Source organism: Elgaria multicarinata, chromosome 6 (assembly GCF_023053635.1).
Source record: "Elgaria multicarinata webbii isolate HBS135686 ecotype San Diego chromosome 6, rElgMul1.1.pri, whole genome shotgun sequence".
NCBI lineage: Eukaryota > Metazoa > Chordata > Lepidosauria > Squamata > Anguidae > Elgaria > Elgaria multicarinata.
In genome coordinates this window covers 35,630,024-35,653,514 of record NC_086176.1, presented here as the reverse complement: position 1 = coordinate 35,653,514, position 23,491 = coordinate 35,630,024, and the positions used below count along the sequence as shown (strand labels likewise).

At 40.3% G+C, this 23,491-nt stretch overlaps 1 protein-coding gene across 1 annotated transcript in view; it reads left to right on the top strand.

The window, feature by feature from the left end:
• The first annotated feature begins 21,771 nt into the window (after window positions 1-21,771).
• Window positions 21,772-23,491, top strand: part of ADAMTSL1 (ADAMTS like 1) — a 136,979-nt gene continuing 135,259 nt past the window's right edge. The window contains exon 1 of the mRNA XM_063129227.1: window positions 21,772-21,866. Coding sequence (XP_062985297.1) covers window positions 21,840-21,866 — 27 coding nt within the window. The 5' untranslated portion in view covers window positions 21,772-21,839. The remainder of the gene's footprint in view (window positions 21,867-23,491) is intronic.

The window sequence follows — 23,491 nt, the reverse complement described above, 5'->3', positions numbered from 1 at the left end:
GCTGTAGTTCTCTCTTTCCCTTGGCCCGCACTGGGAAAAATCCTTTATATGTACTTCTATACCCCACTCTGAAAGAGGTCAGGAAGCAGCACAGCTTCCCCTTAAAGTTCTATCTTCTCTCACTCTATCTGCTCTTACACATTGTAAACACACACACAAACACACACACACACACACACAGAGAGAGAGAGAGAGAGAGAGAGAGCACAATAGATTATAAATTGAAGAGAAAACTCGACAAAATTGTATGGAGTTGAACAAGATTGGATACATGTGTTGATGAAGGTGCGAATTAATGTATTCTTCCTAGTTAAGTTGAAAAAAATCCACTATATTATACTTCTAAGGTGTGCTTTGACATTCCCAGTATTTGTTTTGCTTGCTTGCCTGCACACTCACACCCACAATAGTTTAATAAATTGAAGAAGACCGAACTAGACAAAATTCTTTCCATCTGTGAGCTGTTGAAACTATTGCATTCCACTCTTAAATGTATTTGTGTTTGTCAGATTTAGAAACCAAGACTCTGCAAGGTGTGAAAGGCGAAAGCAGCCTCAGCTCCACAGGTTCCTTTCTTGTAGACAATTCTAGTGTTGACTTCCAGAAGTTTCCAGACAAAGAGATACTGCGGATGTCTGGCCCTCTCACTGCAGACTTCACTGTCAAGGTGAGAAATGTGGACCAAAAGATGCTGTTCTATTGAAGCAAAAGGCTGTCTTGTGTGTGAAATGCACTGATTCATGGAAACTGCTCCTCTCTCCGGACCAGTGCAAGTAATACAACCCATAATCTGCTACACAAAATCCTCACACTGTTTGATACCGTTTTTGTTTGTTCTACCTTTTCATCCCAATTCCAGTTTAGTGTTACAGCCAACTAGCAGATCTTTTACAAAAGTCCAGGACACAATTTGCTGAAACAGCAGGGCCGGATCTACACTACTGCTTTACAGCGCTTTATAACGGTTTTATAGCACTTTAAAGCAGTTAAAGCGCTTTATAACTGTTATAAAGCGCTTTAAAGCAGTAGTGTAGATCCTGCCCAGGAGAGTTGTACAAGGAGATTGGCAGGATCAATGCACCAGCTTCAGCCAGGCAGTAACTGAGGCTTTGTGTAGGCCTTTGAGCCCAGCCTTCCTGGTATACCATTGGAGGCCCTGATCTTGGAAATACTTAGATCAGGGTCTGATTGTCAAGGAGCACTGCTTGGTGAAAGGACGCCTTGTGCTGCAGGCTGAACATTCAGCCTTCTAATGGTGGCTTCTGTCGGGATTCACTGCCATCTTTGTTCTTGGGGTCCAGATAATGGAGGGGTGGGGGTTCTGTTGCATGTGGAAGCCCAGGAATGTAGCAAAGGGTATGTGTGTCATATCCTGGTTTCAATGGGGTCCCATGCTGGGGTGTCATTCATTCTGGCTGTCTTTGGCTAAATCAACACCAAGCAGGATATAACACTTTGAAAATGGCATATAGAATGTCTCATGGGCCCCAACATTTCAACACTGTTCTAAACTGTTATAAAGCAGTAGTGTAGATCCTGCCTTGGAACCAGCTACTCCTAATTCCAGAATGTTCTTCAGTTTTTGTGTGGGAGGGGCAGTGTCCCTTTCTCTTCTAAGAAGATTCATAAGCTCCTGGAAAAAAAAGGTTTTCCACTAGTTCCCAAGTGCTTTAATCCAGGTGAGCATCAAGAAAATGAAAGAGAGCTATACAAACTTTTTCTGGAAATATTTAGAGGCATGTAAACCTCACAGAGCAGGTTATTGCAAGCCATCACAAAGTCATTGCTTAATAAATGAATAACCAAGATGAAGAGAGTCTGCTCAAAGCTCGCAAGAAAGGGTTGATTTATGGAATGGGGGATGTGTGAACAAGGCAGGTCTGTTATGAGATTTCGTCATAACTAAGGTTGAGGATAAAATGAAGGTGAAGCAGGCAAATTAGACTGTGATTCAGGAGGGAAAGGAGGGCCTAAGCATTTGCTGCTATTTTTGTTAATGCCACTAAAGATGTAAAATGCGTAGTGTTTCCATTCATCCTCATTCACATACACACATGAACTTCCATGTCAGCATGAATTATAATGATGAGTACAGGATCAAGGGGAACTTTAGTGGTGGCGTGGTGCAGACACAGCAAATTGATGCACTACTACGCTCTAATAGCTACTTCTAAAATGGTGAAATTAGCCCAGATCTCAAAAACTCATTAAACTCCAAAATGCATAGACTGTTTACAGATTTTGTTCTCAGCACATGCATGGACATTCGTTATAGAAGAGAAAAACACTTTGGTTAGTATTCCAACTCCCCTAGCACATAGAATACTGGTTCGAAGAAGCCTAAGTAAAAGATAACGAAATATGAAGATTGAGGAAATTAGTGTTTGCCAAAGAAGGAGTGGAAGGTGCTGTGGAAATGGCGAGGCAAGGGACTGGGAGGCCAAGGAAGCTACTAGTGACAATGGTGGGCTGCAGGGATTGATAGATTTGTGAAGAAAGGACAAGAAACCAAAAGGTAACCTTAAGATGAACCCAGTGATATCTGAACCTCTGGTCCTATCTAGTATATGGGAATTCTTCAGGATTAAACCCGATTTCCTGCCAAAGCTGTGAATTGGCCAATTCAAAGGTGGATTCATTGGGTGGGTGGTAGCATGGCAATCAGGTAGGCCTTTGCATGTTTCCATGATTACAGGGAGCATATGCATACTATGGCTCCTGTCCAGAGCCTTAACAATGTTGTTTGGCTGCTGAGCTGCCAAGATACCTGGAGTCAAACTGCCAGTCTCCCTCCAAGAGAGCAGGAAAGGGGGACATGGGCTGCCCTGCCATGCTGTTTCTGTCAAAACCAAAATGGATTCTTGAGCCAAGGTGTCAGGTTAATGCCAATAAAATAATATCATGCAATATACATGTTGAGAAAACCAAGGACGTCTGAGCTCCTTTGTAGCAGTGGAGAACTAAGCCATGAGACCCTTTAAGGCGTGCGTACTGGCTTTGGTCAAGAAGTCATCATATCCTTTGGAAGTTCTGCTTTGTGTAGTGCTGGCAGTAAGAATCAAGTTGTTTCCTCCCATTAATGCTTTCCTATTCTGCCAAGTAATAAAAAACACATTGCTGAAATCAGTATACGCATTCTGTAGAGTGGGGGAAATTGCATAGACAACTGGGAGCATTTGGGAATTACAATAAAATAAAAGCCATTGGAGCGGGGTTGGGGTGGTAGGTCAGGAGGACCTGAAGGATTTCAGCTGTAAAGCTGTAATTTTTTTTATCATGTCCAGGATGCCATCAATTTTTCATCATGGGACAGAGCCTGAGGGTGTTTGATTTAAGGTGATACTGATGACCTTGTGACAGATGAAAATACAAATGGCTATGTTGGGAAGTGGGATAAGTGATCAGATTGAATTGAAGAAACCGTAATGGAATAAAGTCTGTGGACTCTTTTAGCATGGTAGCTGCTGTTAACCCACTCCAGATGTAGCAGCCCAAATTGTCCAGCTGAAATTATTCCCAAGAAATACCAGTTCATGATACAAAGAACATTGCCAAGCGACTCAGGAACTAGTGAACTTTTTGCCTGGCTGCTATCAACAGGGCAATCAACATCGCAATGTCTTGTGCAAAATGACATTTTAAAACAACGAATTCAGCAAATTGTAAATAACACAGAGGATCAAACTGTTGTTACTTTAAAATCCTGACCAGCGTGCTTGCATTCATACCTTCTATGCAGCTCACACCCTCTGTACTGGACAACAAAACCATCTGGAGGAAGATAGACTCAACAAAACATATTTCCTCATTAGGAGGTTGTGTGGATCAGCCCCTGCTCAATGCTGGTAAATGATTGTGTAGCTGTTTTTACAATGTGGCCAGGTTCCGGTTGGTTTGGCTACTGTGTAGCTGAGGAAGCGCCCTGTGAATGGGAGGTTGGAAGCTTTCCTGTTTGGTTGATGCGGAGCTAAGGCATTCCTGGCACCTTGACTACATCGGAACATAAGAAAAGATGGGATCAACCATTGGTTGATCTAGCTCAGTATTGTCAATACTGACTGGCAGCAACGGCTCTCCAGGCTTTCAGCAGGATTCTTTCCCGGCCCTTCCTGGAGATGTTGGGGATTGAACTTGGGACCTTCTACATGCGAAGTGGGCGCTCTACAGGAAAGCCCCCACCTCCCTTTCCTGCTCTTGTGGAAGGGGATTGCAAGTTTGGCTCCAGGCAGCTCAGCAGCCAAACAAACCCCATCCTTCACCTGAGGTGGGGACGGCGATTTTTTGTGCAACTGCCATCTCCACATTTGGGAGGAAAGCTGGGGCTCAGCACACAATCCGGCTGTTGATGGCAAACTTGCCACGACAAGCATGGCAGGTAAAAATGTGGAAGGCTGTTGTGGGCTCAAATCTTCCTGGAAAGTATGTTCCTGGCCTAAAATCCCATCAAGGCCACAGCTACAGGGAGCCTTGGATGGACATGCCCCTTGCAGGAAGACTCAAGGCCACTTCCCTTCACCTGCACCTCTTTTTAAAAATAAGTCTATAGCCCTCTTATTTATGAAGATGTAGGGGGAAAGATACAGGCTGTATTCTAGTGTGATGGTACAGAATACTTGGGCTGTAGTAGATGCAGAAATGCTTATCTCTGATGATGCATTGGGCACAATGGAACTTTAAGCCTTGGGGAAATGTATCCTTGTTTTTGAACTACTCTTATCCAAAATGTATAAATATTCAAAGGTCACTTACTGTTCTTCTATATAGCAAAAGCAAATCACCCATTCTTTGCCTTTTCTTAAAGTCTGTTTAAAATCTGCGGCACCAGAAAATGAAGTTGTTGTTATAGCCAAACTACAGTGTCTTTTCTTTTCTGTTTTTAGAAGTATATTTTTACTGATAACTATCACCTTTATATACAAATATGAAAAAGCTCAAGTGCAAGTAGGAACAATTTGCTCTTCCTTGTATAACATTCCAAAAAGCTAGTGCCTGCATCTTTTCTTTCCCATAGTGGTTTACATATTTTAGACTTACAATAACTTCACTATACAAAGCTATTGTAAGTCCAACAAGAAAATTTAAGGATCTATTGTGGTTTACTGCCAGCTGTCTTGGCTAAATTGTGTTTTCATCTGAGTGTCCTGATTTACTTTCCCAGAAAAGCAATTCTTGACCAAACAGGACTAAGTGAAAATGTAATTAAAAGGTTGATAGTTGAAGGGGAGTGTCCTTTGTCTCCAGAAAAGCTCTTGGAATCTTTATTAGGCTGGCTATGAATGTTTTCATTTAGGAAAGTCAAGTGACCAAACGAGATATAATCCCAGTTTATGCAAACATTACATTCCCACCAGCTGAGAATTTGCTGACCAGAATGTGGAAACCAAGGAGGCTTTGGGGGTTTAATTTATTGACTACAGGTTACTTTTGCTCTGAATTGCAGGATGCAAATGTATAGAAATGCTGTAGGAATGGACCTGAAAATACTTCTTAGAGTTGACTTTTAACAGTAGTAGTATAGATGATGAGATGTGATCAATCTACAAATCAAAGAATTATATGTATTAGCATTGGATTAGTTTAAAGCAATATGACACTATACCATGAACATGGGTTAAATCCAACATTACGCTAGCAGATATCCACAAGCGCATTGGGGCTTTCACCCTCTCTCCTCCCATCTGCAGCCATCTGTGCTACCCAAAAATCTGTTCTGGAGGTTTTGAGGACACGCAGAGGCCTGTGGAGGAGAAGGGAAATCTCGCCTTTACAATATTGGTGATGAAGCAGTTCCGTCAGTGGAATGACAGTATTGGATCCAACTCATTGTTTAGACTGACACTGAAGGCATGCATATACTATAAGCATGTATTGGTTCCATATCTCTTTCACTAACATGGCTTTCCCCAAAGAATTGTGGGGATTATAGTTTGGTAGCATGCGGAAAATGTTGTGTTGGAATTAGTAGCCCCCACTCCCATTACAATTCCCAGGACCCTCTAGGGAATAATGACTAACAGTCCTAAGCATTTTTACCGTGCAAACACCAAAAAGACCCATCACATCTAGGTAGAAACATGCAGCTCCCGTCGCTTCTCTGTTGTCGCTTCCTGAAAACAGGAAGTAACGAGGCCCATTCAGTACGACAGGAGTGCGCAGCAACCAGACTTTTTCCGGGGTGTGTGTGCGTTGTGGCGCAAGGAAGGCCAGAAGGGGTGGAAGATGAGCGAGAGGCAGACAATGTCATGTGAGCAATCCGTGAGTGCCCAGTAATGAGTGTGCAGTAAAACGCTCGTCAGATGGAGCTTTAAATGTTATTCGAGCCTTTTTTGCACGAACTAGCAGAAGAATTAGTGGCCATCAATTATTGGGTGTTAGGTGATGAAACAGAATTCAGTAGTAACTCTAGGTACAGTCATGTTCATTGCTAGGAGGAAATACATGTTTGCCCTGTGAGAGGTCCGAAAGCATGGAGGGAGGAGTGGGCCACAGATGCTAGTGCTGCCCCAATATCCTGGCTCCCATTGGCTGCACTCCCAGTCTTCACACATTGAGTTGGAAGGATTAATGGGGGAATCTTTGCACCTTTGCCTGAACAGCCTTATAATTCTCCATGTAATGAGGAGAACTATAAGGGAGGAATCCCAGACTCACATGATTCCCAGATGCTTGGGGATTTTAAACACGGTCAGGTGAATTTGTGGAGAACCTTCCTTCAGACATTTTGCTCGAGCTCAGGACATTGGGGGCAGGAATAGCATATAGATGAACCCTCCTCCATGCATTCTATGAGGTAAATGTCCAAACAGGACTATAATTGTTTTGTTGGATGGGCTGGTCCAGTTTTGTCCAAGTCATTCCCTACTTCAATTCTGAAATAAAGTACCAAGCATAAATCCCCCATGCTTTGTATTGGTGCTTCGTTATACCAAGAGCTCCATCAGATGAGTGTTTTGTTGCTGGGCACGCATGGATTTTTGCGGGACCCTCTCACAACATTGTCTGCCTCCTGCGTGCCTCCCGCCCCTTCTAGCTTTCTTCGTGCGACAAAAACACATACCCTAGTAAGTCCGACTTCTTTTTAAAGATGAAAGTTGCCGCTATCTCCTGCTGTGTGCAGGAGAAGCAGCATGATCAAAACAATCCACTGAACGGGCCATGTGCAAGTTGTTTATTTCCTCTTTCAAGAGGAAGTAATGAGGGTCAAATGTGTGGGCAGAGAAGCGATGGTAATAAACGCATTTCCTCCTCTGTGATAATGCTCTAACTCTCTTTTATCTACAACGGCTCCCAGTCCAAATGGAAAAAATGATATGTAACTGAAGACCTCTAATTGTATAACCCTAATGTCACTGAATTCATTACCAGACTTATATAGCGGAATTGCAATAACCCTGCCAGCTCCAAAGGATTTTGTAAAAGTGTTTGGTTCCTCTTGTTTTGATAATCTTTATTCAGCTTTATTTTAACAAAACCAGGGAGGTGAAGAAGGGTTCCATAGAATAAATAGGCAGATGCGGCAGAGTCTTGCTATTTACTGTTTTACTCTGTACAGCACCATGTACATTGACGGTGCTATATAAATAAATAATAATAATAATAATAATAATAATAATAATAGTGTTCATACTAGAAAGTTGTCTGATTTACAATATTTTAAAAGCTACCCCAATTAAGCCTACAATGAGCTAACTTTTTCAAATGCTGCTTGCTCTTATGAGAGGAACTTAATGGTATCCATTTTTATCCTCAGACATTTATGAAATCTTGGGCTACGTGTGTAGCAAATTTCAGCTTTTTAAACCATGTGGAATGCCCTAATAGTTTTTACACCCAAGTGAGCGAGAAAGTAGAATGCAAGCATCTTTATCGAATAATGACAATTAATTCTTGCTTCTCTATTTTCTGGGGAACACCCTTGAGAAACAACTGGATTGTTCTTTCATGCAGACTTGACTGAAGTGTCACTGTGCTGTGTCTTTTCTAGAAAGGGTGCAGACAGCATTAAAAAAAAAGCCACTACAAGCAATCTTAGATTGATCAAAATGAAGCCAAGCATGGATTGCAAGTTCCCACCCTCTCTTTTTGGTACTCAAAAGCATGCACCACTTTCATGCCACTAAGTGATTTAAGGCTGCATGACCAGAGCAGTCCTATAGAAGCCTCATGGCCCATTCTTCTGGAAATGACTGACAGCTTAGAGGTGTTCCTATGTAAGAAACCTGGCAAAGTTTCAGGAGGATAAGTGCAGTGGTCTTTGTGGAATGGGAGTCCTCAAAGTTTGGGGAGAGACTGATTCATTTCCCATTCCCATATAAAAATGGCATGTATCATAGAGGTGTCCCTGGGCAAAAAAAAAATAGGTGCAAGGTCTAGAGAAGAATAGGTGCAAGGGCTAGGGAGTTGTGATGGTTGAAAACTAGTTTAAGGCTTTTTTCATAGTGACTTGGCCTGGTGGCGTTGGAGAAAATGGTTCTCTCATGGTCCCATCCTTGACCTCCCCCAGAGCACAGTGACTAGAGAGCCCCTGATAAAATGTGCCCTAGGATTAGAAAGAGAATCTGTCAGTCATTCAACCAAACTCTGCCCATTCATGTCTGTTAGAAAACAGAAAACGCTGTTTGGAAAGGAGACAGAATGTCTGCATCTCCGAAGCTCAAGCTTTGTCTGGGTCCAGGTTTGGTTGTGGCTGCTTTGGAGAAACATCCACTTCATCTTGGGAAGCACCAGAAACTATCCAAAGGGGCCCAATTCAGCTTTGGCTGAATCTGATGGACATCCCTATTCTAAAATTTCCTAGCTTCACTACTCTATTGGAGAGCCTTGTAAGTCATAGGGAGGTGGTGCGCATCACACTGAATCACTACCAGATCAGACCCCATCCATGTATACATGACATTAGGATTTTTTGCCCCCATGTTAAGAGAAGAAAATAGGCCTTTGATGAAGCTTCAGCTTGACCATATCCCTTGCACTGATGGCTATTTGATGAGCAAGAGAAACTGGATGAATATGTCACATTCATTAAACTGAACGATGGTAGATGTAACCTTATATAATTCATCTTAGTTCAGGCTACTGTAAGCTCCAGCAAGGAGAAATAAATTGATGGGACTTGCATTGCCAAAATTCAGATAGTTTTGCTTAACGATAGGAAGTGAGCTTATCTGATTAAAATTGAAAAGTGTTTCAATGTGTTCAGCGAGAATATAACTACCACAGAGACTTTCCAAATCATCATTTCCTATCATTGCTCCAAACAGCAGATTATTTATTAGTTTTCTGGCTTTCACCAAGAGCCCTGTTATTTACAGATCAGTATGATATTTGATCAAAGCTGACATGTATTAACTCACAAGGGATCTGAGCAGCAGTTAGTACCTTGCACACACAAGTATTTTCTGTTTCTGCAATAAAATGATAAATCATTTAGAAAAGAAGGGAATACACTGATTGCTTTGGGTGCTTCCTTCCTTTCTACTCTCTTGGATAAAATGTAGAGCCAAGTGAGTTTTGATACCAGATGAAGCAATCAACAGCTGACTGTATTCATTCATAATATTTTAAATTTTCCTAACAGAGGGTCAAAACAGACATGACTTTAAACCCATATCTAACAACTATGGGCATGTCTACACCATAGAGTGTAGAGGGAGGGAGGATCGCAGACTTACAAGCTTCCACGATCCTCTCACAGTGTCTTGAAAGCCACGTGATGTCCCAGAAGGACATCGCAGCCACCAATGTTATTTTCTGAAAAGGGAGAAGGAGCTCTCCTCTGCAAGATAGATAGATAGATAGATAGATAGATAGATAGATAGATAGATATAGATAGTTCCCCACCCTCAATGGGCACAGACTGCTCCCATGCAGCTCCATGCCCATTTTACAGTCTCTGCTACACGCGGGGATGACAGGAGGACCTGGGAGCAGTGCCCACATGGCCCATGCTCTGCGGGATAGTCTCAGGAATGTGGCAAAATTGGGTTTTCTGCAGTTCCCTATATCCTGGGGAAAGTCCTTGGTCATCCCTGGTTGCCCCCAGGATCCCCTGTGCATCATTTGGACTAGCCTGGGATATAGGGCTGGTGTAGACATGCCCTATGTCTCCTTTCCCCCTATTTTTCCTCTAGAGTAGGTGCAGAGATGCTAGGCGCAAGCTTTTAAAATTGCATTGAGGCACCTGCACCTGTTTTAAATGGAATGAAGTAAAAGGTATATGTGCTAGATAGGGATTTAAATTAATTTTTTGCTTCGGCCCTTAGGTAGCGATTCTAAGCATGCTCACCAAAATGTAAGTCCTACCAAAATCCTAATTTAATTTCCTAATTGAAATGTTTCGCATGTCTGTAAAAGTTTGGCATATTTTTAAGGTTTGCGCTTACAGTAGTGGCCATGATTAGATGAAATTGTAAGCCACAGTTGCTGAAGATCAAGGCTTACTGGGAATGAGCAAGCGTGCTGGTGCTGCAGGACCAGACCCTGTCTTGTCACTCCTCTAACAAGCTAATTATAAAGCCTGGCTTGTTAGACGACAGACAAGTCCAGAACCTGGGTTCAGACTGCTGCTAAGTTTTTTATTGGCTGACAAGATCCTGGTTACTGTAGCTCCTCTTCAGGTGGAGCCAAGCAGGAGCAACTCGGCACCGTGTACTAACAGACTTGCTTGTTACTGATAAGCCAGAATTCTCAGAAATTCGGATACCATTTTGTATGACCATTGCAGCCTCAGAGATCATAAGTGTCTGTCAGCAACAATTGAATACCTTCAGTTTTCGAGAAGCTTCATTTTTCAAAGGTGTGTGCTAGGTGGTTTCAGGAAAGTGAATAGGGCATTTCTCTTTACCAGTTCCCATGGTACATAATTCATAAACACATTTATTAAAACAAAGTTCTGAAAGTGCTTTCCCTTGATCATGGCAGGATCTACATTGCTGCTTTATAACAGTTTATAACGGTATTGAAATCTATTGGGGCCCATGACACATTCCATATTCAGTTTTCAAACCACTTCAAAGTGTTATACAGTATCTTGCTTGGTGTGGATTTGGCCCTTGAAGTTAATGTGCAATATTTTCGGAAAGCAACGTGGTGAAGACCAATAGGGCAACTATCCACAAAATGTGGGTGGATCAATTCAGGAACATCAGTCAGTTTTAGTACTAGTGGTAGAATTAAGAATGCACTTGAAGAACCACTTCCTGTCTTGTGAGTATCATTCATGGGAATGCTTTCACACATCACTTGTGGTAAAAATAAATAAAGAATTATTCCAGAGTCCATGTGTAAGTCAGATACTGATATGCCCAGCTGTTTCCAGATTCTTGGCAACCACATGTTTAAATAATGGTTGGCAGCTGGCAGATATCTTTCCTGTCTTACAAGCTTTATCATAGTGGGAATGAAGCAAATATTATCAAATGGTAAGTGACATTATATATCATTCCCGTAAATGCATTGAGACTTTTCGAAGAGTTCTCTCTAGTCATTGGTGTTGATTGACATCCAAACATACCATGATGGCTGCTAATAGTAGGGCAGTTTCAGGAGGAGGGTTTAAAAGGGCAGGTGGGGGATGGGTGTGGCACTTCAAGGGGGTTAAACAGAGCATTGATCAAAATGCTTTAAAATTGACTACATATTTTAAAGAGTTTCAGGAAATGTCCCTTCCCCAAACTTTGTTGTTCTGAATAATTTCAGATTGCTCAGCCCATTTACTTGGGAATAACTCCCAGTTTACTCAATGAGGGCTACTTATGGGTTGAAGCCTTTGCATCTGCTTTCAAATAAAGCTTTTCTATTATTATTATTATTATTATTATTATTATTATTATTATTATTATTATTATTATTATTATTGGCAAGGCTACAAACACACACATGCACACACATAAAAAACATTTTTCCTTGTAGTTCAAGTTTAAAAATAGGATTGTATGGAACATATTTTTAACAAGCCTGTTTCAAGCAGTGCCCTTTCTTTGAAGAAGTGTATAATACTGCACCTCTCAAATAAAATGAGATGCTAGTGAAATGATCCATCCACTTTCTGTAGATATTCGACTGCTGACCACTTTAATTGCAACCCTCAATGAATAGCAAAGGATGTGCTATCTTCAGTATTCGAGGCAGTAAGCCTGTGTGCACCAGTTGCTGGGGAACATGGGTGAGAGGGTTCTGTTGCACCATGTCCTGCCTTGTTGGTCACTGGCTAATGACTGTTTGGCCAGTGTATGAACAGAGTGCTGGACTGGATAGACCCTTGGTCTGATCCAGCAGGAAACTTCTTATGTTCTCATGATGCAAGTGTAGTGCTCTGCCAAAAGCAGGGATGTATGGATTTTGTAAAATCCGTTCTGTCTGCATTTTGTGGAGTGTCAGGTGCCTTTTGTTCCATCATCCACTCATTGACGCAATTGGATTTTTTCCATCTTCCCAAATTTGTGCAAATTTGCATTTGCAAAAACGTGCAAATCTCCCCAAATTGCTCAGATCCCTCCAAAATGCACATTGTCATGCTTTAGCCTATGGGAGAATTTTTTTGGCCATTTTTTAAAATTTTATATATTTTTCTATGACTAAATTTGCATAAAATTCCAAAACATTTTTTAAAAATGCTTCATTAGTCCATGGAATCCATGTGACTAAGGAAAAACCAGTCTGTTGCAAAATCTTCAGATCAGATTCATAGAAATCCAAGCTCATTTTATTCTAGTATGGGTTACTCTGACATCCTTAGCTGAAAGTTTCTTTTGCATGTTTTGATGATTCTTATTCAATTTGATAGAAAAGAGAAGGAAAGAACAAGAACATTTTGGTAAATTATTGTCAATGGGGTGCAGGGTTCTTGAGCTTACCTTAGCTGAAGATATCCAAAGTGTGTGTGCATATGTGTCCTGGGTGTTGTTGTTGTTGTTTGTGGAGTCATTTCTCTGGCAGCCTGCAGTCTCTTGGTTTTGCACACTTCAATTAAAGCAAAGGGGAAGACTTCATGAGGTAACTCCTCCTGTGGGGCTTTTTCAGATCAGGAAACAATGGAATAATTTGTAACAGAAAGGAAAAATACATGGCACACATGACCACTCCACAATAATAAAGTTAAATGCAAAAAAACTGCCAAAAAGAATTCAAGGTGCCCTGAGAATAAGGCAGAAAAATGTTCATGGGCGTGGCAGGGCAGGGGGGCTTTTGGAAAATTGGAGGACAGATTTCAGCACAGCACTAATTTAATGATGGCAACCATTTTGAATTCCCCCCCCCAAATTTTGTTTTTTTAAAAAAAACACCCTAGAGCAGGGATTTTTGGGGAAAACAAAATGGCAGATCCTGCAAAATAATTTTACCTCATCATGAAATGTAGCTGAAACAAAACAACCTATTTTGAGGTGGTTGAAATGGATGAGAAATTGTCCTTGTTGATTTAATACACACGTAGCTTCTATAGTTAAGGGATGAAGGGATGGAGCCATAATTGTTTTAATATCATCTTAGCAACTGCCAGTTTTATTTATTTCTGTAAGGTCTGTATTACCTTTAGCCCAAAGATGCTCAAAGGAAGCCACCACAACAGAATAAGGTATTTAAGGTGTTTATTGAAAATACATTAAACTCTAAAATAAAAACGGTCAAATTTAAAATATAATAAAATTAACAACTAGACTAACAGATAGAAGCAGCCCCTTCATCCGTCTTATGAATGCACAAAAATTAAGCACCACTCTGTTTTGTGATGTACCAGCATTCTCATAGGGCAGAACACAGGATCTGAAGAGATTTTTCTGTTTTTGATACAGGAGAGTCATCTTCCTGGCTTGTGGATATTCTCCGACAGCATTTAGAAATGGCCCAAGTTTTAAACAGAACCAGTGTGGAAGCATTCTAGAGGCCAATGACACTTTATGCTAACCATGTATCATGTAGCCCAGGGTTTTCTTTCTTTTTACCCTAGTGTAAGCACGTATGGCCCTGATTCAGATTGAGATCATCACACTCCAGGAGAGAAATTAAAGCTTCCCTCTACCCCACTGATTGACATCAATGGAGGCTTCCACCCACCCACCCCACACACACTTTTGTTAAGCTCTCCCATATGAGGAAAGGGAAATTTCAGGAAGCAAACAGTGTAGACGGGGAGGTTGAATCCTCTCCCAGAGCATGGTGGTCCCAATCCACATTGGGGCTGCATGTATTTACACTAGAATAAATAGAAAGCGATAGCCCTGAGCTAGATCTGATGCAATTAGTATAAAGTTAGTTTGGCTCTAGGTCAGAGCCAGCTTAGTCAATGGCTGATATTGCCTGCAGGCTGCAGGATCCAGGTATAACTTCTCATCAAATAGAATTCCAACAACATTGTAATAAATACACTCTCTTCTCCCAGAGGAACATACAACTCTTCTGAAACAATAAACACTGGCTCGTCTGATTTCTTTCCCCTCATTCACATAGTAATGTTATTTTTCCATCTGTGGTTAATTGCGGTGCATTCCCACCCAGGGGTGTTGGTGTTGGTGGTGGTCCGGGCTGTATGAAAAACTTCCCACTTACTTTGGGAGAAAGATCTGCATCTGCCTTTTCTCTGTGTCAGAGAAGACAGATAATCAAGCAGACAACACAACAAGAATCCTTGGGGAGCTGGGTTGTTATGTCTTCCTGACTTTTGATGTGGAACCTTTGCAACCCCTTCTGCTAGGCCCTGTGTAATCTCTCTCCTCATTTATCATGCTCTGCCTAGGACCCCACACATGAGGCCTCTTAGGTTCAAGGAATCTCCTCTCTCTCTCTCTCTCTCTCTCTCTCTCTCTCTCTCTCTCTCTCTCTCTCTCTCTCTTCTTTAAGTTAGAAATAGTGAATTCTTCAAAAAGCTTCTATTACTGTGTGTTCAAATCAAAATTTCACATCTTCCAGCATAATACCACACTTGTCCCATGGAGTCTACTGGGCTTTTTGTGAGCACAGATCCATGCGTGATTAATGTACCACTCCACCGTAAGGAATTTGACTTCCTGTTTATGACATGCTGAACAAAATGATATTAATCCATACAAGAGGCCTCCTCCATTGCCCAGGGAACCTGTATTGCTTCAGCTGTATTTCTTTTTTTCTTTCTGGGAATTTACATCACTGTTTACCTTGATTAGAAAGACCAGCCATCCCCTCAGTAGATTAGAACTCTTATGTCCTTCAACATCTCCTGAAGCATTTCTAGCCTGACACTTTTGTTCACTTTCTTTTTTAAAAATATAAAGTATTCTGTGCTTTGTTGCTATGCTCCTCTTCCTTTTTGGAGAATGAAAATAATAACCCAGTTTAGATACTATTTGTTTGTCATTTTGTTACTTGCCCCCAAATCTCCCTTTCTCTCTCAGCTTCCTTTCCCTCGTGTGGGTCTTTAAAAAGAAAACTTCTTGAAGACATGAAAATGTATAGAGTTATTTCAACTAAGGGAACAGTCATTATGCCAAGTCAGTCCATTGGTCCATCTAGCCAGTGGATGCTCTGATTTCAGTGGCACTATGAATCTATTCCAGGTTTTAGTCAGAATCAGCCAGAATGCTAAAGGATTTATTCAAGGTGCTGAACCTATTTGGGAGCTAGGGTTCAGCACCTTGGATAGCTCCTTTAGAATTCTGGCTGGTTCTGACTGAAACTTGGAATGGATTCACAGCCCCACTGCAATCGGAATCACCTGCCTCCACTGCATCTGGCAGAGGAATATGTACACTGGCTAGCCACAGCAGTCCAGAGATTTAGCCAGAAGACTTTTTCCTACCAGCAGATACCAGGGATTGAGCTCTTAGGACCTTTTGTATGTAAAGCTTGTGTTCTTCCACTGAGGAGGAAGTCAGGTTAGATGGGGACATGGGAGATACACCCAGCCAGGCATCAAGGCTACTTTGGTAGGAGAACAAGGAAACAGGGCTGTTGTATCATATGGGGATCCCTCTATGAGTGGGTATTGTGCTCACCTTGACTACATCAAGCTCATAATGTATTCACTGTGTATATTTATATGATTTGGTATATTTGCTGTTATGGGTGGTGGTGTGAGCTGCCTTGAGCAGAGGAGAGGAAGGATATAAATGCATAAAATAAAATCCTTAAATCCCAAGAATGTTGATAAGGCTTCTTAGGTTTCATTTTATGTATGCAGGATGCAGCATGCAGGGAAGGTCCCTCCTGTTATCTCCAACCACTGATTGAAAATAACAGTGGGGATTCCTTCAGAGAGTGGGACTTTGGAATCTAAGGAGGCTCTCTGGGCTGAAAGTTGCCCACCCCGGCTTTAAAACAAACATTGTTTTATAGCATAACACTTTTCGTAGTGTCATTATTTTATTTAATGAATGTTAAACACACTTCTAAAATATATATACTTTGTTGCTTTTAATACACTTTTTTTTAAAAAAAAAAATTATATCTGTGCCCTGCATTTCTACAAAGAAAAATGACATTCAAGGCAATTTGATCAAATCAATATTTTTAAAAAATCCATTAAAATGCAACTATAATTAACACAACAATACAGAATAAAACAGCACCAAAAGGCCTGATTGAATAAAAAAACATTTTTTCCAGCCAGTGGAGGGATAGCAGAGAGGGAGACAACCTAGCCTCCCTTGGCAGGGATTTCTATAACGTGAGAGCAGCCACCAAGAAGGCCCTCTCTTGTGTCGCCACCAAATGCACCTGTGATGGTGGTGATCTTGGAAGAAGGGCCTCCCCAGAAGATCTGAATGGCCAACAAGGCTCATATGGGAGAGGGTGGTATTTCAGTAGCCTGATCCCAAGCCATATATGGTTTTATAAGTCATAACCAGCACTTTGGTTTGTGCCCAGAAACAAGCTGGAAACCAGTAAAGCTATTATAACAAGAGAATCTCATGATCCTTGTAGCGGACCCAGTTAATAGTCTGGCCACAACATTCTGGACCAGCGGAAATTTCTGAACAGTTTTTGAATGCAGCCCCCACATGGAGCACATTCCATTAGCCCAAATGGGAGGTAACTAAGTGACCATGGAACTATTTTTTTTTTAAAAAAAGTCTCTCTCTCTCTCTCTCTCTCTCTCTCTCTCTCTCTCTCTCTCTCTCTCTCTCTCTGTGTGTGTGTGTGTGTGTGTGTGTGTGTGTGTGTGTGAATAATAGATATATCCTTTCCAAAGTATTTTTATTGTATTGTATTATATTTACAATTCTTTTTAGGTTTCTTTAAAGGAAAAGCTGTTTGCCTCAGAAACTGTTTGTTTTGTTATATTGCTTATTTTACCCAGATTGTAATATGTGGGCTTCCTCAAACCCCACCATTGCGGCTACCACAGAGTTTTATGTGTTGTAGTGTGGTTTGTGTCATGTGTTGGGAGGGGCAGGGAGAGCCAGTAGTGATTTCGTCCGAGCACTAGCATTGCATCTGCCCTAGACTTACCCCTACAAGTACGCATCTTGCTGTAGAGACAGGGAGATAGCCTTCCTGAGGGGAAAGCCTGGTGACTCCTTTAATCCTTCCCTCAGGACGGGTGCTCCTAGGACTGGTCCTGCTATTAGGCAGCATGAGGCAACCTGCCGCAGGTGGCATTTATTTAACATAATCAGAGGGCAGCAAATTGTCTAATATTGATATTACTATGATAATGTGTCACCATGGGTATCATAACATTTTTTTTAAAAAATACTCTTTTTTATTGTGAATTTAACAAAACAGAACAGAATACAAGTCATATGGAGAGAGGGAGAGAGCAAACACTACAGAATGTCTTTTTTTTTTCATCAGATACTATTCACCATGGGTATTACATATATTTGCCTCAGATACTCATACAGCAACAGGAGCAGTAGTTGTATGAGTGAAGGCAAAATGTAATGCAGCAACAGAAGGAGAAACTGAAGGGAGGTCATCTGTACATTCTGGAACTAACAGGCACCCCCATTTTCTCCAAACTGCTGTTTGTACATAGCCATAGCAGGTATTCCTTTCTCCTTGGTAGGTATTGGGTGCATTTTCCCATGTTTGTTTGAAGCTAGAAAGTTAGGAATACGTTAATATCAGAATGAACTGGGTAAAGATGGCTAAAATTCACCAATACCACCTGTATTCTAACAAAATACATAATAGACTGGGTGTATTCCTGGTAATAAATTTTCAGGAGAGTTTCACACAACTCGCACATACTGACTGCAAAATTCAATTTGATAGACATGTCTCATTTAGCAACCCTTGTTTAATAGTTCTACGTACAAGTTTTGACATTATAGTTCCAAAAGAAGACATCATTTGTTTCCCTTACTCTGAAAATTTTAAGTATAACTTTTTTCACTTCTCTAACAATGCACATTTTTACTCCAATGTGTTTCTGACTGATGCCTGCATTACATACCCTACAACTTTACCTGTAGCCTTTCTCCTTTTCAGATCCATTATGTTGGTGCTGCTGACAGTACAGTTCAGTTTATTTTCTACCAACCTATTATTCATCGATGGAGAGAAACTGATTTCTTTCCTTGTTCCGCTTCCTGTGGTGGAGGTAATGAATTAGATATTATTATTATACTGTTTTCTATTGTGCTTCCTAGTGGCACTGATATGCATAAATGTCATGTTTTTCATGGGAACAAGTTTTTGCTCTTTCCGAGTTACTCTTTTTTCAAGGACCTCTTGAAAAATGATGGAAATGTTGCTTTATATCTCTGATTGACACTTGTGTAGAGTGCAGCTATCTCTAGGGAAGGTACATGGAGAAAAACTTCTTGCATCTTGTTTGCAATCTGTTCTGTCTGAAAGGAAGTGAATCTCTGCAAAGAACAAATACAGAAGGTGGCTCTTTTCTTGCTATTTATAATCTTAGTGTGGTCAATGGGGATACATCAATATCGCTGATTAATGACTTGCTTTTTTACTCTTAAACTATAATCCATCTCTCTTTCCCAGATTACTCCTCTGTTTAGAAAGTCAGTTCCTGTGTGCAAAAAGTTAAATATATACGATCTTAAGATAACTATTCTAAGTTCACGTTTTCAAAGTATTTGACATGGCCAAAGAAAGGCTGAAGTCATGAATCTTTGTAGTTTCAGAAGTGTCCTGTATTAGTGTGCTTGACAAAGCTCAAACCTTCTTCAGATTTTGTGCATGGCAAACTTAGGCCACAGCTAGACCTAAGGTTTATCCTGGGATCATCCAGGGTTCGCCCCGCCTGAGCACTGGATCCCCTGTGTGTCACCTAGATGAACAGGTTTGACCCCTGGATGATCCAGGGATAAACCTTAGGTCTAGCTATGGCCTTAGTTTGGGCTGTTCCAGTTTTACAAAGGCACAAAACATCTGTCACGTTCTGACCATTTCCCCACATGTTCTCCAAATCTAGGTAGAAAAATAAAATCTTGACAGTTTCTGTGACAGACTGTGAATAAGATCAATACTGCTGCAAATCATGACAGCTCTCATTTGGCTAGGTGCAATTTTTACATTAAAATGCATCTGAATATCACCCTATAGCAAGACTTTTCAGTCTGTGTAGCCACGTTGAACACAATTTGTCCAGCTATGCCTTAATCATGTATTTTGGAGCTATTGCTATATTGAGGTAGCCAGTGCTGTGCTATTGATACCATAGTGAACTCACCATCATTTCTGCAGCTTGTTTGGAGCAGGAGATTTAAATCCCTGGATATAGAAAGGCAAATAAAAGGGAAAGGTTACTAACTTACTATGTGATATTGTGCTCTCTATATAATGTAGGCATGCTGAGTCCTAGAGTACTGGACAGCCTGTGGTTTGACCTCTCCCATTGCCTGCAACATAATTTTTGAGGACTTCATTTCATTAAAGTAATTGCCACAATGACTTGTAATTAAAGCCTCAGAGGGAGTTATACTGTCATTGTAGTCAAAGATAGTAGCACCTTCTCTAGAGAGAGAACAGGCATCTGGTAATTGAAATTAGGTCACAACAGCTGATACTCCCATATGGGAAATTAGAGGGGAGAAATGAGAGTAAATGCACAGAAGGAGGCTTTTATTGTGGAATGCAAAGCTGTGCATTAAGGCAAAAGATAAATCACCTTACTGTAATGGGTAGTTAGGGAGAACTAGCACTTTCTTTTTATTTCTTTATCATTTTAGATTGCTGTACTAACAGTACTAAAATGTTCAAGGTTTGTATGCAAAAAGCAATCTAGGGCATTAAAACACTCTAAAAAGAGAACTATGAAATATCAGGGTCAACATCAGCATGGAGCTATCTAAGAAGAAGCCTGAGCTTTCTCTGCAAGGAAAGCAATACCAAACAAGAAGTGTCACATAAACTGCTTGTTTCTTTAAAGAAGACTGCCGCAGCCAGTATTTAACCACTTTGAATTCTAATTTATATTCAGTTTTGGCTTTAAATGAAATAAACTTCCCAGAAAAAAAAATCTGGGAAGCTGATATTTTCTTTTGAAATATTTATTTTGAAAACATTGGCATTGTTCTGAGAAGTTGCTTAGGCCTGTAGATATGTCACAACATAATGTTGGAAGTGTAATACATCCATTGGTATTGGAGATAACGGTTCTTGTAGGGCAATGGGCCATGTGTCTAAGCTGTTTATGGATATTATTGGGGATACATTTTTTTCAATGTATCTATTTATTATATTTTATACTGCTCAATAGCTGAGGCTCTCTGCGGAGTTCACAATTCGCTCCATGCAAGCAGGCTGCCTTCTCACACAAGGGCTAAATGTGGAGGGGAAGACATGGATGCTCACACAAGCTGCCCCCTACTCAGTCCCTGATCTAACCATATTGTGGGGAAAGCCCCCTTCCCACCTCCCTGCTCAATGCAGAAAGATTGAAAACTGAAGTAACAGGGACAGGGAAGTTGAGGTGTGTGTGTTGCACTACCACATAACTTCCCCACTTTTAACCTTCACATGAGCAGCTTCAATGCCTGCATAGGACTGGAATGTTTTCATAGATTGTTCAGAAATTAGCATGGAGTTACAATCACACTTTTGGAGGCCATGCGAAGGTGATAATACACCACTTCAGTTAAAAAGGTTCTCACTGCTTCTACACTCTCTCCCAAAACTGCTCATTTTTTTAAAAAAAAAAATGCCATCAGGCATTTCCCATTATGTAGACCATCCCTTAGATGAAGTAACATATTTGACCATGACCAATATAGAAACAAGTGCCTACAACCAACCTATGCTTGCAATCTTAAGACCCACTGATTAGACTCAGTATGGTAAAAAGTATGTTCCTGCTACTAGATATATTTGCTGGAATGTAAGCCCAGCAACCCAAACAGCACTGAAAGGACATTTCTTTCACAAACGAATGCCCATAACACTTAGAGCTTCTTTAGATTAAAGGGAAATCACATTTGCTTACCCGCACTTTGCTTACTTGAGCAATTGTAATGGGATGAATTACACAGGAGGAGAGGGGCGACCACGTGGTCTGTAATTGAAAACTTCCCCTCCTCATAGTATTGATGGGACAGCAACCTCTGGAGGGTATTTTAAAGAGCAACTTTGGCTGCACACGGTAGGAAATTCCGAGATATTTCAGAGGAATCAGGAATAAACAGGGGGAAGGAGCAGGAGACGTGCAGGAGGTTCATGATGTTGTCAAAATGACCCACAACTTCCATGAGTTGTTTAGAGAAGCCCTTAATTTCTATACAGTTCAATTGTTTGTTAATGCAGTGCTGCAGAGCCGTCTTCGTCTTTTTTCAATCTGGGTTTTTTTAAGGTTACCAGTTGACATCTGCTGAGTGCTATGATCTGAGGAGCAGTCGAGTGGTGGCTGATCAATATTGCCATTACTATCCTGAAAACATCAAGCCAAAGCCCAAACTTCAGGAATGCAACTTGGACCCTTGTCCTGCAAGGTAAGTCAAGTCATCATTTTACGATGCAGTTTCCAACGAACAAAACCAAACAAGTTGATTATTTTACTTTTTTTAGCTGTTCAGGGGGTTAATAGCTTATTCTCTAGTAAGTGTATATGGATAAATGTAAATGCATTCATCAGTGATAAGAGTTTCCCTAAAAAAAAAATTAAGCAGAAAATTTTGTAGAAAAGTTCCTGGAAACGTTCCTGATTCAAATATTTTTCTGGAAAAATGTCAGCGCTGTCACTTGACGGAAATATGATTTAGCAAGCTTGACTTATATTTGTTAAATAAAACTTTTTAAAAGATGCCACATTAATGTTATATGCTCTATAAATATCTCAGAAGAGTTTTCAGTAGTCAAAGGTATTCAAACCAAAATAGTTATTAAAAATGTTTTGGCCTTACTCCCTAGTAAGTACATTTAGGATTTCAATGTTAATATTCTTTCAACTTTGTATTCAAACACATTTGGACATTTATGGGGACATTATTTTTAAAGAAATGTTTTTGTAAACATTTTAAGACAAGATAGCTCAATAACGTACATATCGAAAGTTTAAGAAAACAATGAAAACAGTTACTGTGCTAATTTTAGTACAGCCAACAAGCTATGCATTTATATTCATGATGTGCATGCTTTTTAGGGATAGTTACCTGAAAACAGTTAATCAGAACTTTGAAATTACCTCAATTTTGTCTTGTACGGTATCCATTTATTTGGTTACTAATTAATCTTCTGAAATTGCATTTTTTTAAATGGGAAATTTCCCACAAAAAATATACATTTCTGGAAAACCGTCTACCCACATCAGTGGCATTATTCATGCATTTATCGATGTCAGAAAGTTAAGTTATTTATGCATTGGTCCACAATATCCAAGATACATGACCTGTCATTAAAGTGATTACAATGATAATAAACACTTCTAATTCTTGCAGTGGAAGAAGGAAATTATGACAGCAGTAGAGAGTGATAACATATACAAAATTCCAACTACATTACATTATTGGATGTTCTGTTTTCAACTTTGAAAAGACACTTCATGAAATTGCAAGTTGTTTCTGAAAATTAGATATCTAGTTTTTCTGGAAATTAGATATTGATTAGGGCTTAATAGCTTATCCCCTTTAGCCTTGGTTAAATGTCCCCCACTCCTTCTGCTAGCAACCCTATTTTTTAAAAAATCTCAATTATTAACAAAGGAAGGTCTTGTTAGAGCATGGCCAGGTCAGGGAAGGGGAGAATGGCCAGAAGTAGACAGGTTGATAAAGGTATTGGGAAGATGAAGTCTTACCTTTTTCTGAGGTCAAAACATCAGATACACATAAGAATCCTCCTACAAGAAGAAGAAAATAAAGGAAGGAAATAATAATAATAATAATAATAATAATAATAACAACAACAACAACAATAACAACAACAACAATAATAACAACAAATAAACTAATTAATAAGTGTGCTCTATGATCTTCACTTGTTGTTACAATGTCTAAATAGTCAAAGCTGAAGCAGGCATATATTGTTATAGGTCCAGTTGTGATGTATGTTGAATGAATCTCCACCATATAGCATAAAAGGATAGTGGATCTGTTTTTCCTTGGATTAGAAGCAAATCCTG